Here is a 19562-nt window from a genome sequence, read left to right on the forward strand (position 1 = left end):
GAAATATGAAGATAGCAAAACCTCCCCAAATTTTATCTTTTTTTTTTCCCCCCTAAGGCTAGGGTTAAGTGACTTGCCCACCATCACACAGCTAGGAAGTGTTAAGTGTCTGAGACCAGATTTGAACTCAGGTCCTTCTGAATTCAGGGCTGGTGCTCTATCCACTGCGTCACCTAGCTGTCCCAATTTTATCTTTTTCAAGACAAATCAATCATCATACACTGGTTTCTAGACCCTTCACCATTTTGATTGTTCTCTGGATATACTCTATTTTTCAAATGTAATTCTTAAAAAACAGTCAAGTATATAATAGTCCAGATGTGGTTTAATACAGAATTATGATGGCACTCTTGCTTTCCTTATCCTATAAATTTTGTTTCCAGTAATGTAATATAAGATTTAACTAGCTTCCTCCCCCCCTTCACCCCCGGAAAAGAAGCTACACCACTGTGTTAAGATGATATTATAGTAGTAACTATAATATGGTTACTAACTGGCTTAAAAGAGTGTTTTGAAGAAAAGAATTTAATGTTTTGGGCCAGGGCTCAAGCTACAGGAAGAGCAGATTCTTTTCCAGGGATGGATGCTATCTAAAGAAGGCCAGTAAAAATATATTTGCTTAGAATTTGGAATGCAGCCCTCATCCCTTCTGGTCCAAACACTCCCTCCTTTCTTTTATAACACACTAAGAACCCATCTCCTACATACAGAGAGCTTTTTCTGATCTCTTTTCCCACCCACCCCACCCCCAATTATTAACTTTAACTTTTTTTTTTTTTCCTGAGACAATTGGGGTTAAGTGACTTGCCCAGGGTTATATATCTAGGAAGTGTTAAGTTCCATATTTGAACTCAGATCCTCCTGACTTTAGGGCTGGTGCTTTATTCACTGTGCCACCTAACTGCCCTGAAATTACTTTTAATATAGACTTTGTCTTTACATAATTGTGTACTTTTATTTGCTTCCTCTTTCTGTCTCCCTCTGTTTCGGTCTCTTTCTCATTGTAAAACATAAGCTCTTTGAGGGCAGGATTTGTTTTCTTTTTGTCTTTGTGTTCCTCAGTGTTTGGCACTATGGCTGTAAGATAACAGGTGCTTTTAAAATGTGTGTTAAATAAATCAGAAGTGTATAGATCTAATTAGTAAAACTTTAAAATGGAAATGAAAGAGGGAGAAAACAAACCATTTATATCTAGCTACTTATTTACCTATCTACTTTTCTAGCTAGCTAATATCCATTAAGCCAGATGTGACAGAGTCACAAATGTGAGAAAAGCATTAGAAGTCATAGGAACCAGTATTCAAGAAGGAAAATAAAAATAATCCTGATATCAGAAGTCCAAACACAAATACACAAAGTAGAGAAACAAAGTAAATTAAGGAGCTTAATGAAAATAGGTAATTATGAGCACTGAATCCACATATCAGTTCTCCACTTCTACCCACGCCAATGGCTCCAACAGCTCCTGAAGATTCCCCATCTTATCAGACTTGTCACTATGAGTTGCTACTTATTCTGCAGCCAAAGATACAACTTAATGGAATAAAGTACTCTAAGGAATTCTTCCAAGTGGTAATACTTTCTAGGTCCCAAATTATCATGGAAATAAAATTTGAGACCTTTTTTGCTTGACTGTACATACCATAAAAAAAAACAACAACAAAGGATGATAGAGTAACAATGAAGATTAAGATGAGTTCTTCTGGGAAAATGTCTTAGGAGAAGCATAATGCAGAATATTTGAGGAAGAATCATTAGAGAAAAAGTAATGATGTCAATGCAAAAGGAACTATTTGAGCTACTCAGATTTTAAATATATGTAAGCAAGAATAGGTAAATGAAAATAAATTTTTTAAAATGGCAAAGTTCTGTAAGACTAATCTTTGTAATTCTAAAGCAGAGAGCAAGGCAAAACTTATAATGAATGTTAAGGACAATTGAAAGGAGTTTTAAAGATACAGTGGGGATAAAACAAGATAAAAGAAGTAAGATAAGTGCTCAGGGTGAATAGATGGCATAAAGATAATAGATAAGAGAGAGAGCACAAAACTACTCAATTATTATTTTGCCTTTTTTTCCTCCTCCCTTAAAAAGTCAACAAGTATTTATCAAGCCCTATCATGTGCCAGGCACCCTATTAAGCATATCAAGAAAAATTAGCTTCAGACAGACAAGGAATGAACAAAAATGATTAAGATAAATGAGAGCATTCATAATAGGATACTTAGTTGCTCTCAACCTGGAAGAATTATATTCTACCTTCCTAAAAGAATTCATAAGGGCACATATGGTGGTCCATACTTATAATTCCTGCAAACAGAGAGGATAAGGTTGGGGGATAACTTGAACTAGAGACTTCTATGCTGCAGTAGGTTAAACCAATTAAATGCCTGAATTAAATCTGACACCAATATAGTAAGCTCCTGGGGAGCAGAATCTCACCAGGCTGCCAAAGAGGATAATTAGTCCAGATCAGAAGCAGAGGAGGTCAAAGCTCCAGATGTGACCAGTAGTGGGACTGGGCCCATAAATGCCTGCTACATTTCCTGCCTGGATGAGGTAGGGAGACCTTGTCTTTTGTGGATGTGATTACTTTACTAATATCAGTGACCACTGAAATATTATGTAGGATAAAAGATGTGTGGCGAGTTTAGAAATGATCAAATAAGCCAATTCTTTTTAAAAAAGAAAAGTGAATGAATTGAATTCTTTAAACTATAGGCTGGTAAATGTGACTTTGGTTTCTGACAAAATTCTTAGTTGAATAATTAAAGGAATGGTTTGTGCGCAATTAGAAAGCTAGTTCACTAACAGCCAACATGAATTCTTAAAGAATTCCTTTTTGATAGCATTACAAGACTGGTAGATTGCACAGATACAACACACCAGGAAGAAAGTACATCAAGTGTTATGTACATGAAAGTGGTTATTAATATTGCTATTATTTCAGCAAGGTATTTGACAAACTTTATCAAAATATTTTTGCAGGAAAAATGAAGAAATATGGAATGGATTATGGGTTATGGGCATTTACAATTAACTGGTTGGAAAATCATATCCAAAAAGAAAGATTACCATCAGCTTGTAAAGAGATCTCTTTTGGAATACCTCAAAGATTTTATTTTTAGGTCTGTACTTTTCAATATTCTTAATAAGCTAGGGGTATATCAAAAAGAGGGTTAATTAGGATAGTAAAGACTTTTCATAAAAATCTCTGTTGAAGGAGCTGTGGAGGGATAGGAGAAGATATAGACTGAAAAAAAAAGACTTAGCAAGAAGTAATGTATAAAGGACAGGTAAGGAATATAGCTATTACATCACATATTGAAAAATATTATGTAGAAGAAAAATTATTCTTTTTTATCTTGGTCTCAGAAAGAAGGATTCGGTGTAAAGAATGAAAAAGAAAATTGAAAAAATTCTATAAACCAGGCCTTCATTTTGTTGTTGGTTTGTTGATTATCTAGTCTTAAAGTGACAGGGAAATGTTAATTTCATAAGAATATTTCCACCCTGGAGATCTGGAAGTTAAACATTCACCATCAGTCCCCTGGTTCTATTAATTCAACTTTTTTTCTTTCTGATGTTATAGTCTGTTTCAAGTTTGTTTTATATCTATCTCTATCTATCTATCTATCTATCTATCTATCTATCTATCTATCTATAGATATATAGATATATATAGTTTTATATCATCATTTTTTCCACTATATATGTAAAGATATAATGAAATTATGTCAAATGTTTTGGGATAATTAAAACAAAGTATGTATATGACATTTCTCCAAATTATCTATCTCTATACATATATATGTATACTTCCATACATGTCTCTTTGTATATACAACATATGCACATATATATATGCATATATATATGTGTATATATATATATATATACATAGATGGTTTATATACAATTATTTCATCCACATGGGAAATTTTTAAAAGATAAGTATACTTTCATTTATTTTTTTAAAATTTTGAGTTTCATATTGATTTCTTTCTCTCTGTTGATCTTTCCCCATCGATTGAGAAGGCAGATTATATTACATTAATTACATATTCAAGTCAGGCAAGACATTTCCATATTAGACATATTGCAAAAACTAAAATTACTGAAGAGAATACTTCAATTGGCATTTAAGTGTTCATCAGCTCTCTCTCTGAATGTAGATATTTTTATTCACAAATCATTTGGAACTGTTTTAGATCATTGTCTCAGAATAGCTAAGTCTTTCACAGTTAACCACTGTTATAATATTGCTGTTTCTGTATACAATGTTTTCCTTATCTCTTCACTTTGCATCAATTCATATAAATCTTCCTACACATGGAAGAATTTCATCTTAATTATATAATACAACTTGTTCAGTGGTTTCACAATTGATGGACTTCTTCTCGATTTCAAATTCTTTGTCACCACAAAAAGAGTAGCTGGTTCAAAGACAATGCACAATTTTATTGTCCTTTGGGCATAGTTCCAAATTGTTACTCCACCAGCAGGCATTGTACCTATTTTCCCACATCTTGTCTAGTATTTGTCATTTTTCCTTTCTGTTATACTAGCTAATCTGAGAGGTGTGAGGTGATGTTTCAGAATTGCATTAATTTATATTTCTGGTAAAAACCCCACATGGTCACAGCATATGGCCTTGTGATATATTCCTGTAATCCCCTTGCTAGTATTTTATTTAGAAAATCTTAATTGAAAAACTCTCTCTACTGATGTTATGTTCACAATTTATTTAAAATTTACAGTCTCAAAGCTGTCTGGGAAATTTAGGGATTAAATAATTTATTCATGATGACACCATCAATATGTATCGAGTATTCCTGATGTCAAGACTAGCCCTTGTGCTAAAAAATGAAAACAAAAACAAAAAACCAAAACCAAAAACAAAAACAAAATGTCTGTTACATAGGACAAGGATTCTTTTTTAAGTGAAAAGTAATGTTAATTCTTGATTCTGTATTTTATATTTGATTTTACTTTATAAGTGATATGGTCTATATTCTAGGTTACAAAGCCTTTTCTCTATCTCTAAAACATCATATGTACAAAAGTTCAATATCTCTCTGAAATTAGATACCAAAAGTTTTCTCACAATCACTGTTAGTTAAAGAAAAAGTCTGTTCTCATTACTCTCATAAAATCTTTTTTCAGCATTTCCTACAAGGTTTCTTTGTTATTCTTAAGAAATTGGACTAACTGACCTCTCATCTTTAGCAATTAAAAAGATGGTTTTATCTAATCTACAAAGATTAAGATAAAACCATTTAATCTACCAGGTACCAGTTCATTGACCTACTTGAGTTCCTAACAGTGACTTTGGGATGTGACTAGAACCTGTCAATTCACAAAAATCTTCCTTAGGGAGGGGTAGTCTTCATCCCATGTATGAGTTATACCCACTTTCTTTAATGTAATCAATCATTATTCCTCAACCTCATGTTGTTGCTCATCCTCGAATCAATATTATAATTTTTGTTATGTTCTATGCTTATAAAAATGGGTTGCATCTTCAATTTAGGGTCATTGACATCAATGGAGGCAAGTCATTGGCCCTTTTATTTTCAGATTGCATTTCCCTGTTAATAAATGATATTTTGCTCGAAGAAACTTACTCCAGTTTACCTTTTTTCTTGATAAATTTATTAGTAAATTATATAAGACATAAGTTAAATCATTCATTAGACTCAATTAGCTTAGAGGACTAAAACTCCTGGTATTGAGTTAGTTTCCTGGTAGAGAAAATCCAAAAGTTATCTCATGAAGAGTCAGGGATTGCTTCTGATCAATGAGCCAGCATGACCAACACAGAGGTAGCAATGTTACATTCAATTGAATCAATGCTGTTTCCATGCTTAATACCCTTTCTTTGCTATGGCTACATAAACCTCTCCTTTTTAACTGTTAAATGCCCTATGAGTGGTTCTTTCTATTCTAATTCCAAATCTGAGGTATGAGACCAGCCTCAATCAATGCTTTAACCACTACTCCACTTTACCTTTCCATAAGCCATATTAATGTAAATTCAATTCATTTCCTTTTTGGATAGCATTAAGAAAAATCATATTAGCCCTATTTAAAAAGATGAAGTGAGTTTTCATGCCCTTTACCTTTATGTTAAAATTATAGTTTTAGAATTTAAGTTGCTAGGATATGGTGATGATGTCTGCTTAACTTTCTTTGTATGGGAACCCATCACATCAACCTATAGATGAAGAGGTTTAATGCATTATTTGCTAATGAAATGCTAAAAATATCATATTTTATGTGCTTTAAACAGCATTGCAAGTCCTGGAATTATTAGAGGGATATGATTTTATAATGTACTTTTATCATTTTTGTACTTTGAGTTTTATTCCCATTAGAATAAATATATACTGAAACATGTAAAAAATGATTACAAAGTATTCTACTACCACAAAGGTTAGAAACAAAAAATCAGGGTGAATTCTTTCAAAAGGGGTCAAATTATCAGATAGAACACAATAAGGGCTAATTAGGTTTTTCACAGGTTGGGAGTCTGATCAGAACCATTTAGAGATAGAGTTTATGAATTACTAGTAGAGGGAGAAAGAACTAAGGGTTTAAAACATTTGATAAGCAAGAAAAAATAAAAAAAATTTGTGAAATAAGAAACACAAAAGGGAATGGAAATGATAACTGGGAAGATAAAAGGGGATGTGGAAGGACCAAGAAAAGCTTTCTGGGGCATCAGTGACCCATCAGGATTAATATAAAAAGGTCCAAGGGGGAAAAGCCAGATATTACTATCAACCTTCAGATTTAAAGGAAAGACTGATCTGATATTAATTGACTTGGCTATTCTCCTAGTCAGTCATATATTTATAAGAAATTATTTCTAAGGAGTTTCATGGCATGTCAACATTGCATACATCTACAAGCACAAGATTCAGTTTTTTGGGATATGGAGCCCAAAGCAAGAAGCCTACCCGATATTCTTGTTTCTGTAAGATTTCCTTTCTTTCTTCTCCCTGAAGGAAACTTTTTTGAAGAAAAGGCTCTGGATCTCTCTTATGGAGATTTTCTTTCATGCAATTTTGGTGCCCTCACCCAGGGAAGAGACAATACATGTCTCAATTTGCAATCACCATGCTTTTGTTTTATTTTGTTCTAGAGATGCTTCCAAATCTCATCTGTGATACTTCATGGCTAACTGACCATGATCATGACCAAGTAAAATAATTTTTTCGAGGAAGGCAGTTTCAATTTGTATTTGTAAAATGGCAATGACTATAATTATAGTATTTGCCTCATAGAGGTTTTGAAATCTGGTGAGATAGGGATTGCAAAATATTTTGCAAATCTTAAAGGTATATATAAAGGTCTGTTGTTATCATCAGTGTTACCATCATTATCACCACCATTTTTTTTAACAAAACAAAAATTAGAACTTCCATGTAATAATAATTTTACAAAGTTAATATTGCCATATCCCATATCCCACTTTAAGAAGTGTGCAGAAAATATAGCTCCCAACAAGATTCTTACTGAAACGTGTCAATCTATCATGCAGTGGAAAACCTTGAGAAGATGGAGCTTCCATGGCTGACAATAACCTCATTACCAGAAGACATCCAACCCTCTGCTCAGGAAGGGAGATTTACATTTACATTTTCATTTGAATAGTATTAAACAAACAACAAAAAGAAAAATGGATTGCATTTTGCATAGCCTTAATCATCTCAAAGAGAAAAACAAACAAATAAACACACACACTCACATATATATATATATATATATATACATATATATGTATGCATATACAAATATAAAGCCTTATATAATATACAGATATAACTATATTATATATATGCATGCATTTGTACATGTATATGTTCAGATATGGTGTACCATATATATAATTATGTAAAATAAATATACCTCTTACACATATGGGTGTAATATCTATCAGTATATTAATATAATCAACATATGTTAATATCTACATAGTAATCATAACCTATTAAAATTTTATATCACATTATATTCTCATTACATAGAAGCTCAATTTTTTATTCTAGTGAAAAGATAATGTTGACAACAATAATAGTAATGCTGATGATGACATATGTCTATATCTACACACATATATGCATACACTATATGCCATATACATATATATCTATAGATACATTTATGCTCAAGAAATCCATCCATCCATCTATCTATCTATCTGTCTATCTGTCTGTCTATCTATCCATCTATCTATCCAAATAATTCCAGAATCAAGATGCAGAGGAAGGAGTTGTTTTAGCCTATTTGGCTTCAAAAATGCCAGCGTGGCAGAATGTTTTAATCAGTAGTTGTTATTTTCTACCCAAATGTTAGCTATTCACACAGAAGGCTACTTAGATAATATTATTCAAGACATATCTCTATGCCACAAAGCTTCATAAGACCCCAAGATCCCTTCTAATACAACATCTGAGGAAAGTACTAAGGAAATAGGTGAAGACTGAAATTGAAGACAAGGGCAGAAACGCTACCTGGTGCTTCCTACAGAACAACTCTGAGCTGAACTCATCAGCTGTTCCTGAAGACAAAGGGAACTCTGGCTGAACTTGGATGTGTAGCATCAGGCTCTCCCATCACACTGAGGAAGCCCTTGTGGACAGGGGGAAAGAAAACTCATCATAATGTGGTGCTTGGCAGAGTGACAAGATCTTGTGAATGGATTCATGAGATGTTAGGTGAGAAGCAACTTTTTAAAAAAGACCAAAAAAAGACTTCCTTGATGTCTCTTGCAGAGAGAGTAGCTATTTGAAATTTAATCCCTCTGAATTTCAGAATTGAGAATGACTTTAAGAATCATTGAGCCTAACCCATACCATCACAGAATTCTCTCTACAACATTCTGGATTAATAAGCAGTATGAAGGAATGACAACAGAAATATTGATTTGGCCTTTAGGCCCCTACCCTGATCTTGGAAATGAAAATGACCTGAAATAATTGTGAGTAGAATGATAGCTTAGTTAAGGGAGGAAAAGTCACAAAAATTTTCTTTTTAGTGTGCAAATGGAAAAACTTCAACATTAAGAGGATGTGGCATCTGTGAAGTGTGCACAGTATGGTTGTGGAGAAGCCAGATTTCCTTAATTCTGGGTCAATATCTCCAAGCCAGCAGAAGCAGTGGAGTAAGGAGCCTGAGGAGTGGTGAGGGAAATGAGGAACAAGAAAAACAAAGTTCCAAACTCCTCTTTAGTGAAGAGACGAAGAAAGTTGCAGGGATATGAGACCTGAGGAAACAAGTTTGAAATCTGCCACTTAAGATTTCCTCCATGATGGATCTAATTGATCCTCTAATCTGGAGCACAATTTAGAACTATCAAAGGGATATCAAACTATTCATATCCTTTCATGCAGCAGTATCTCTACTGGGCCTGTGGCCCAAAGAGTTCATAAAAAAAGGAAAAGGACCTGCATGTGCAAAAATATTTGTAGCAGCTCTTTTTGTAGTGGCAAGAAATTAACAACTGAGTGGATATCCAACAGTTGGAGAATAACAATAAATTATGGTATATGGATATAATGGAATATTATTGTTCTATAAGCAATGATGAACAGACTAACCAGAAAAACCTGGAAAAACTTATGTGAACTGATGCTAAGTGTGGTGAGTGTACACAGCAACAAAAGATTATGTAATGATTAGCTGTGATGAACTAGACTCTTTTCAACAACGAAGTGACTCAATGCAATTCCAATAGATTTGTGATGGAGAGAGCCATCAGCATCCAGAGGGGTAACCAGGGAGACTGAATGTGAATCACAGAATAGTATTTTCATTATTTTGTGGAGGTGGTTGTTGTTTATTTGCTTATTTTTGTCCTTTCTCATTTTTTCTCTTTTGATTTCATTTTTCTTGTGCAGCTTGATTAATGTGGAAATATGTTTAGAAGAATTGCATATGTTTAACCTATCTTAAATTACTTGTCTACGGGAGGGTAAAAAAAATTTGGAACACAAAGTTTTGCAAGGTTGAATATTTAAAACTATTTTTACATGTATTTTGAAAAATAAAAAGCTATTTTTATTTAAAAAAAAGAAATAAAGATTTCTTTATTTGATAGTTTAAAAAAATTCCTCTAGTATTGCTTCAAAGACTTTAAGAATGACCAGTATTGGACCAATAGTACAATATGTTTGGTTATGGAATGAAGAACACCAGAGTTCAAATTCTGCCTCAGACACTTACAACCTTTTTGACCACAAGCAAGTTCTTTAGCCTCTGCCTGCCACAGTTTCCTTATCTGTAAAAATAGGGATAATAATAGGACCAGGATTGTTATGAGGTCCAATTGAGATAAGATACACAAAGCATTTTGCAAAACTCTAAGGCATTATATAAATGCTAGCTCAAAAAAAAAAATGATCAATACTTTAATGCTAAAAGGAAAGATAAGAAATAAGTATGGAGAGGGGGCGGGATATTAGTGGGGCAATGGAGTAATTAGACAGATGCATATACATGTGGCTCTGATAGTGGGGATAATTGAAACAGAATAAAGGCTATATTTGAGAAACAATGTGGCATAATATAATATTCCCTCAGTTGATTACAAGATGAAAAAAAAGAGAGAAAACCAGTGGATCAGGATACTCCAAAACTATAGATGAGCAAAATATAGCCTTTCTTTTTATACACAACCTGAACTGTAGTTATTTATAGAACATGTCCACAATTCCCAATTCCCAATGTATTTCCCATTCAGCAACATTTAACCAATTTATCTACTAGGAAGCTAGAGATTTGGGACACATTCCCTTGGAACAGACAGGAAATTATATGAAAGGTCACCTCAGTAACTGCCAATTTTCTAATCACTTTCATAAACCTCAGATTCTCCCATGGAGCCCCCAAATCCATAGAACTGGGCAAGATTTACAGGCAGCCAAGGAAATATTCCCTTTGAGCTCAGCAACAAGAAATTCAAATCTGTTTGAAGAATCAGTGGAAAATAGTGCTTCTACATTAAAAAAAAAAAAAAAAAAAAAAAATATATATATATATATATATATATATATATAGTCAAGACGGTCCTCCCTGACCCAGAGAAGTATAGTAATATCAGTAAAAACCCTGGGGGAAAAGGGCACAAATCCAGTTGAGTCACCTGAGCTTCACTGAAGAGTATACTGCACACCCATCCTGTTCTCATTTCCCAAATGTCAAAAGATGATTTGTAGCCAAAACTGCTCTAAATTCAATCTAAACTAGCAGAGAGGACATCCCTAGGATTACCAAGAGCCTTGGACTAAAGTCATGTGCAGTAATTATCAGATTTTATGATTCCCAAATAGGAAAAATTACATCTTAGGAAATGGAACATGAAAGTCCAGTTGCCCCTATTTCTAGTTAGATAAACTACATTGGCAAATGAGGAAATCCTGCTCAAAGATATGACCTTACCTCCACGTAGAGGAGAGGGAAAATTCCAATCTTATCTCCCAGCATTCCTTCTGCCCAATTATCATCGACTCTCCTGATTACAGTCAAGATTTCGTCCTAAGACACACAGGATCCAAACAGATATATGCATTCATAGGGAGATACACACAGACAGACAAAAAAAAAAAAAAATTGGTTAGTTTTATTCAATCTGAAATCAGACTTTGTGCTATCATTCAGTAATTATATGAAACTTAGAAGGAAAAAAAAAAACTCTCAACAACTTAAAGTTTAAATGCCTAGCTGAGTGCTGACAATCCTTTTCACGTGTTCATTGTTCTAAGATTTCAAACAGGAAGACATATATCATGTTGTATCATGATGCTGGTAAGTCAGTGTTTGGAATCAGGTCCCTGTTTATATTCTATGAATTGAAAACTTTTTTTTTCCACTCTAAAAAAGTAATCAAGTAAGCATAAAGCATTTTAAGTCTCTAGTTTCAAACAAAGAAGAAAACAATCTGATTCGACACCCTTTGTTTAGAGTCATTCGTACAAAATATATTGAATAACCCAAGAATTCTTTGGAGAAAGGAACAAAACCAAATTCAAAATGAACAAAGTGGAAACAGATGGGGAGAAAAATTAAGAGGTATGAGACAAAGAGGAAAGATGAGCCTATGAGCCTTTCACAGGAGGCTGGAAAACAAAGTCAAAGAAGAGGGTTTGAACAGAAGGACTGCCACCTATATCACATATTCAAGATTTCATTTTGAACAGAAGAGAGAGAGCTTTCATGGCCGCAGAGGCTAGGTCATTGCAAAGGGGCAGACAGGAAGCAGGTGCTAAATGAGTGGAGAGCAAAAAAAAAAAAGGAGTTGACACAGAGAGAAAGATAAAGACAATACAAAAAAAAAAGTAGAGAAATAGAATAGGAACCAATGTAAGGAGAAACAGATACATGATGCCTTCCCTAATTCTTAAGATGCTACTGCTATTTCCTAACTAATTTGATTTATTTCTATAAACATTTATTCTATATTCTTGTATTCTTCAAACCTATCACAGTTTGGGGCACATTAAAGGCACTTATTAAATGCTTGTTGATTCAATGATATGTATATTTTTTCTGCTTCAATAGAATGTAATTTCCTTAAAACAGAGCCTTCTTCACTTCCTCCCTCCCTTTCTCCTTCTCTCCTTTCTTCCCTTCCTCCCTTTCTGCATTCCTTGAACCTAACAAAATATATGGCATATAGTAGGAACCTAAATATATTTGTTATTGCATTAACATACCCAGCAGCCAGATTTTGACACCAGTGGCCAAGTAGGCAGTTTATCTTTGTCATGTTGCCATCCTCCATTCCTTAAGCACTTTTCCTAACTACCCATCAACCCATTATGTCAGCCAAACCAGGTTTACACATAGAGGTCATGCAATAAACTTTCTCTCTTTTGAAAACTTACCCCTTTTATAGGCCACTCATATTAGTACATTATTATCTGATAAACTAAAAGGAGCTAAAGTATCAGTGGCTGATGAACCTCCCAGATAATCCCTGCATTTTAATACAACTAAATTTCCTAATATCTATGTCATTGGGAAAATATCATTCTCTAAATACTTTAACTGAAAGGAGTAAGTAAAGTGAGGATTTCAGGCACTATTGTGGCAGGGCCATTGGGAGATAAATTATTTGGCAGGAGGCTCTTTCAACACCCTGCCCCCCAAAGAACACATCAACAGCTGTCTGCACAGAAGGCCAGAACTATACACCATTAGTCAGAAATATCTGCAGCAGAGGACAAGTGTAATGCCAGAGGGGCTGTCTCAACTGGAGTTGATCTCCAGGGTTCAAAACTCTTGGGCAGCGATCCAGGGCCTGGCAAAACAATCAGAGATGCAAAGGGAACTGCCTGAACACCTCGACATGCCTGTCAGGAAAAGAAAGACAAGGAGAAGCTCGCCTATGGATTGCTGTGGGGATGATGGAGTTCAGAACATGGTTTATCATTTTTTTCATGGCTTATCATTTTGAAATCCCCTGGTTTCTGCTTAACTGTCTTAAGAGGCAAGTAGAAAAAGAAGTATCATAATATTCCTCTATTCTTCCATCTCAACTCTTCCTGCTTGAAAATAAACACAGTGAAATGAAGTCAATTTTAGTAAGCTTTCTCCCCCTTTAATGGATGTTACAGGCTCCAAAATGGCCTATAATAGGGTGCTATAAAGAATACATATCTTACCTTTTTATATACTGTTAAATCTCTGGTCAAAAACCAGTGTTTGCCAATCAGCATTTTTTTGCAAGATAGATGCTAATGATTTTTTTTTTCTTGGAGGGTAAAGAGGAGGAGAGTAAGAGAGAGACAGAAAGAGAGAATGTTTCTGTGCATTTCTCTAGGACAGAGTAAGAGGAAGGGCAAATATAGAGGGCTAAATGGAAGAAAAAATAACGAGAGGGCAAAAAGCAAATAGGGGGCAGAGGGGGAAATGAGAATGGGAAAAAAAGTTAAGAAAAAGAAAGGAGAGAAGGAAAGAGGGGACTGAAGGACAGAGGAGACAGGGGAAAAGAGGAAGAGAAAAAAAGATACAGGGAGGGAGGGACAGGCATATACTAAGGCAGAGAAAAAGCACAAGAAAAAACATGATCCCCTATACTAGGAATGGTCTTGTTGTTGATAAACATTAGAACAGAAACAAGAACATTGGCTTCAGTTACAGATGATCACTGAAGCAGGTCCAGTGAATTCCTCTTACTTATTTACCTCCCTAACCCCATAATTCAAAGACATTGAAAACCTTTGGGAACGGTGGCCTTTTGCTCTTGATTACAACCAGAGGGAGCCATAGAGACTAAAATGGACAGACATTACTTAATTACTTAGGACATTACTTAATCTTTAGTATTCTTTTATGGATCAGACCAATAGCAACAGCAAGGCATTATGATAAGAAAATTTAGCTTTGATTTAAATAAAAAATTAAAATGGGAAGAAAAAGAACTTAACTGCCTTCTAGGATGAAAGTCTATGGTTTTCCTTGAATCTTTTTTGTGAACTGATAAGATTGAATTGTGGCTTTTTTCCTTTCAGAAGAGAAAGGGACAAGACTAAAGCAATCTTCATCTTAAATAAAGGTAGATTAATGCCAGAGCTTTGTGGTGAATTCTTCAAGATTTCCTTTCACATTAATCGTGTGCAAGAGTACATTTCCTCATGAGAAATAGAACTGGATTTATAAATGATTACATATTCAATGTGAGCAAACATTTTGATTAGTTTATTTTAAAAACCATTGCATTATTAGATGGCATTAATTATCTATTACTATCCATTATTCAAACCAAGGAAAATAATATTCTCATTGAATGATGCACAGGTCACACTACATCTACCATATTATGTTGCTTTTTGAGTACCACATTTTAAGAGAGTAATTTACTATTTTGGATATCATATCTTAAAGAAATAGTGACATATAATTTAGAGAAAGGAAAAGTTGTAGATGGAATTGCGTATAAATTACCTAGGACAATGACTAACCCTATAAATATTTAATAAATGTTGATACAAAATCAACCTCTCTCAATGATCTAGTCAGCAAAAAAATTATTAAGTGTCTATTATGTGCCAGGTAGCACTGGAGATACAAAAAAGCCAAAGATTACTCTCAAGAGGTTTGCAGTTTAATGGGAGAGACAATATATCAAGAACTATATGTGAGTAAGCTTTATACAGGATAAATTGGAAACCATCAATAGAGCATTTGTGATTTTATGATTCTATTTTCATCCTGTGAAACTATGCAAAATAAAGCATTCTTACTTGTGACAGTATGACAAATATGTCATGTCAATTCAATTTCATCATCATGGCATGGTGACTGAAATGTCAGGCTTGAAGACAGGAAGGCAGAAGATTGCATCCTGCCTGAAACACTTAAAGTTGTGTTATGCTGTGCACTTCATTTATCCTTTGTCATCCTCAGTTTCTTTATCTGTGAAATGGGAAGATAATAGCACCTACCTCACAGGGCTTTTACAAGAAGCAAATGAAATAATAAATATAAACCACTTTGAAAATCTTAAAACTCTACTAAATATGTGTTGTTCAGTCATGATCTGATTTAAGGGTTTTTTTGGTTTTAGTTTGTTTTGGTTTGGGCTTTTTTTCAAAGTTACTAGAGTGGTTTAACATTTTCTTCTCTTACTCATTTTACAGATGAGGAAACTGAGGCAAACAAAGTTAAGTGATTTACCCACGTTCACACAGTTATTAAGTATCTGAAGTTAGATTTGAACTCATGAAAATACATTTTCCTGAATCCAAGCCCAGCACTCACTGTGTCACCTTGCTGCCCTAACTATATATTATTATATATTATAGTAAATATGTTAATTATTTTTTTTTATAAGTAGTACCATTACCTACTTTCCTACATTCCAATTTTGACCATAAAATCCTTGAGGACAGGGAAGATTTCATTTTCTTATAATTGCACTCAGTTTACTGTTTTATAATAGTCATGTGATGGGCACTTAATAAAATGTATCATAGGACTTTTTGAGGCTGTTTGCATAATTCTTTGATTCCTCATTTTAAGATGAAAACTGGACCATTGTTTTCCAACTAGTTGGAAAGGCTTAATGGTCCAGGCTGAGGCCATGCAATAGAACTTAACCTATTGACATATAAAATGACTGTTAAAGAGTTCATGAGTTAACAAGTAATCCCCATGTGGCAGATCCTAGGCTAATAATTAAGTGTACAAAAAAAAAAAAAAAGCGAGATACACTGTCCTTGTCCTCAGGAAGCTCACAATTGAATGAGCTCACATGTTAATACGTATGGACATATGCTATACATATATATATGTATATATATATATATGTATATATATTGATTGGATGGTAGATAATCTCAGAGGAGGGTTCCTAGGGAAGGAGACAAATTGAGGAAAGTACCTTTGAAAGTTAGGAAGAGGAGAATGTTTTGAGGGAAAGAAAATTATTTTTCCTATAGACATTTGATTTTGAGATGCTTATGGGCCATTCAATTTGCCATCTCTGAAAGACAATTGGTGGCATGGGACCATAAAGCAAGAGGAAGATTTATTGTTGTTGAGTCGTTTGAATTGTTTCTGACTCTGTGTAAGCCTATTTGGAGTTTCTTTGGCAAACATACTTTCCTTTTTCAGTTCATTTTATAGATAAGGAAACTGGGGCAAATAGAGTTAAGTGACTTCTCTTGAGGCTATATTTGAACTTAAGTTCTCCTAACTCCATGGCCAGTGCTCTATCCACTATGCCATCTAGCTGAATGAAGATGATATTTTAACTATGGAAGCTGATGGAATTTCCAAATGAAATATTATAGAAAGAGAAGAAAAGAGCATTTAAAACACAGTCTCATGGGATACCCATGATTAATGGTCATGAATTAGATGAAGACCCAGCAGAGGACACTGAGAAAGGACTATTAAACTCGATAGGATGAGAATTAGATGGAAGCAGTGCTATAGAAATCTAGAGGAGATAGTATCGACTATAATGTCACAGGTGTTAGATCAAAAAAGATGATGATTGAGAAATATTTTTTCCCCTCTCTCTCCCCTTTCTTCCCAAGACAGCAAGCAATCCAGTATATGTTAAACATGTGCAATTCTTCTAAAAATATTTCTATATTCATCAAGTTGCACAAGAAAAATCAGATCATAAGGGGAAAAAAACATAAGAAAAAAAAAAACACAAGCAAACAACAAAAACGGTAAACATACTATGCTTTGATCCATATCCAGTATCCACAGTTCTCTCTGGATGAGGATGGCTCTTTCCATCCCAAATCTATTAGAATTGCTTTGAATCACCTCATTGTTGAAAAGAGCCGAGTTGCCAAGCACTATTCTAAGACAAATATCTTGCTTGCTCTTTACAACTCAGTGAGATCAATGCTATTATAATCCTGATTTTACATTTGATGAAACTAAAACTGACAGAGGTTACGTGACTTACTCAAGTTCACACAGCTAATAAGTTTCTGAAGCCACATTTGAACTGAAGTTTTCCTGATTCCAATTCCAGCATTCTATCTACTGAGCTAGTTAACTACCATAATCATATACATAAAGTAGCATGGAGTGAATGGATCTGGAGAGATTGGAAATAGAGAAGAATGGGGATAATAGTGTCTTCAACTTGTCGGAGGAGACTTGAGGGGAAGGAATTGGAGAGTATGTAGAAACATTGGCCTTGGGAAAAAGAAGGAATATATTTTCATCACAAATAGAACTGAAGGATGAGGCGATGGGGAAAGATCTTTCAGTGATGTGATTATAGGAAAAAAAGAGGAGAGAAGAAGGAACTGTCAGAGAAGGTCTTCAATATTTTCAATGAAGTTTGAGGAAAGGTCCTCAGCACAGCAGAGAGCTCTAAATCAGGAGTTAGAAAGAATCTTCTTCCTGAGTTCAAATCCAATCTCAGATACTTTATTAGGTGTGATCTTGGGCAAGTCACTTCACCCAGTTGCCTCAGTTTCTTATCTGTAAAATGACCTGGAAAAGGAAAAGGCAAACTACTCCAGGATTTGCCAAAAAAAACCCAAATAAACAAACAAACAAAAAAAAACAAACTCAAATGGAGTCTTAAGAGTCAGAGAAGATTTAAATGACTGAACCCCAACAAGCTCAGCTGGGAGGATGAGGAATGGGGTATCATGGGAGACTTGAAAAGGAATGAAAAAGGTTTGTAATAGTTCTTCTGTGAATCAGTTGTGTGAATGGTTGAATCAATTAAGAAAATGCAAAAGGATTATCTTGCTATGGTTAAGACCCAGATGAGATTATGTGATATGGATCTAATCAGCACATTTAATGCTCTTTTCTAACTTCCTAGGAAATAAAAGTTCTGTAACTCCAGTAGAGAGAGAAAGAAGTGGATGTTAGAAGAAACCCAGAGTTATGATGTTATGGCAAGAAGTCATTGCTATAGGATAAGAGACATTCAAGATACCAATGATTTGAGACAGGGGTATATGGATCAGCATACAAATAATAGCCTAGGAAAGAACTTAGAAGTCAGAGTAAGGATGAAGGATAAAGTTAGTTATATTAAGGCACTAGAAAATAAAGAATAATGAAAGATTATGATCAGATAAAGAAATTTGAAGATGATAAACATAGACATAGAACACATGTGAGTAATGGCAAAATTTAGAGTAGAACATATCTGTGTACAACTGAAGTAGATTGAAGAAATAACTTATGGGAACTGGGTGGCTGAAAGAACTGAGAATTTAGGGTATTTGAATGAATATCAAAATGTAGCTTGAAGTTTCCCCTCAACCCCCTAATTATGTGACCATAGGAGATTCAGTTGACCTAAATCCCATTTCTTCATTGACATAATGGATATAATGCTTGTTCCATATATTTCACTGGGTGGGAGTGGGGGAATAACTCAACAGAATTTAATTCTCCAGACTCAAAGTCTAGTTCTCTATACCCTATAAAGAAAGGAGACAATAAGAATCTACCATGCTAAAACAATTATAAAATTCATTTTTCTTCTCTTGTTCCTAAATCTGGGAGAATTACTTGATGGCTCAGAAGCTGATTTTATACAAGCATCAACAATATATCTCTAACTCCTTATATTTGTTTCTTTAAACAGCCTCTTTTTTTTTCCCAGACCCTAGGAAGCTTTCATTCCTGATTACTCTATTCCACCAAGGACCTAATCAGGTTTCCTATGTCACTAACCTTGAACCCTGAAATATAAAATCCCCTAATTTACATAAGGTTTTGCTTATAATGACCTCTGATTCTCATAGATGGCTTAGAATGAGCATCTTTATTATGTGCACTTACTCTATTCTGTCCTTTTCCACTTTATGAACAATGCTCTTTAGGTTATTAGGTCTATTGCAATATTGGAATCTGAGACTTTTAATATTCTATCTGATATATTTACTTTTCAGAAAGAGGGGCTTTTCCTAGAAAAGTCTCATAACAAAAATCTCCCCAAATGAACTTTGCTATGAAAATAAATTTTACTAAACTTGAAAGTACCGTAGAAACAGTAAATATTGCCTAATGTGGCACAGTAGACACAATAATGATCTGCATTCAGAATCTACTTT

General features: G+C 34.2%; 1 protein-coding gene across 3 annotated transcripts in view; it reads right to left on the reverse strand.

The window, feature by feature from the left end:
* SH3RF3 (SH3 domain containing ring finger 3) overlaps positions 1 to 19562 on the reverse strand; it is a 564609-nt gene that overhangs the window by 223269 nt on the left and 321778 nt on the right. For all 3 annotated transcript variants that reach the window (XM_074299631.1, XM_074299630.1, XM_074299632.1), the window contains one exon: positions 11446 to 11541. In XM_074299631.1, coding sequence (XP_074155732.1) covers positions 11446 to 11541 — 96 coding nt within the window. The remainder of the gene's footprint in view (positions 1 to 11445; positions 11542 to 19562) is intronic.

The sequence above is a fragment of the Sminthopsis crassicaudata genome, chromosome 3, assembly GCF_048593235.1.
Source record: "Sminthopsis crassicaudata isolate SCR6 chromosome 3, ASM4859323v1, whole genome shotgun sequence".
Lineage (NCBI taxonomy): Eukaryota > Metazoa > Chordata > Mammalia > Dasyuromorphia > Dasyuridae > Sminthopsis > Sminthopsis crassicaudata.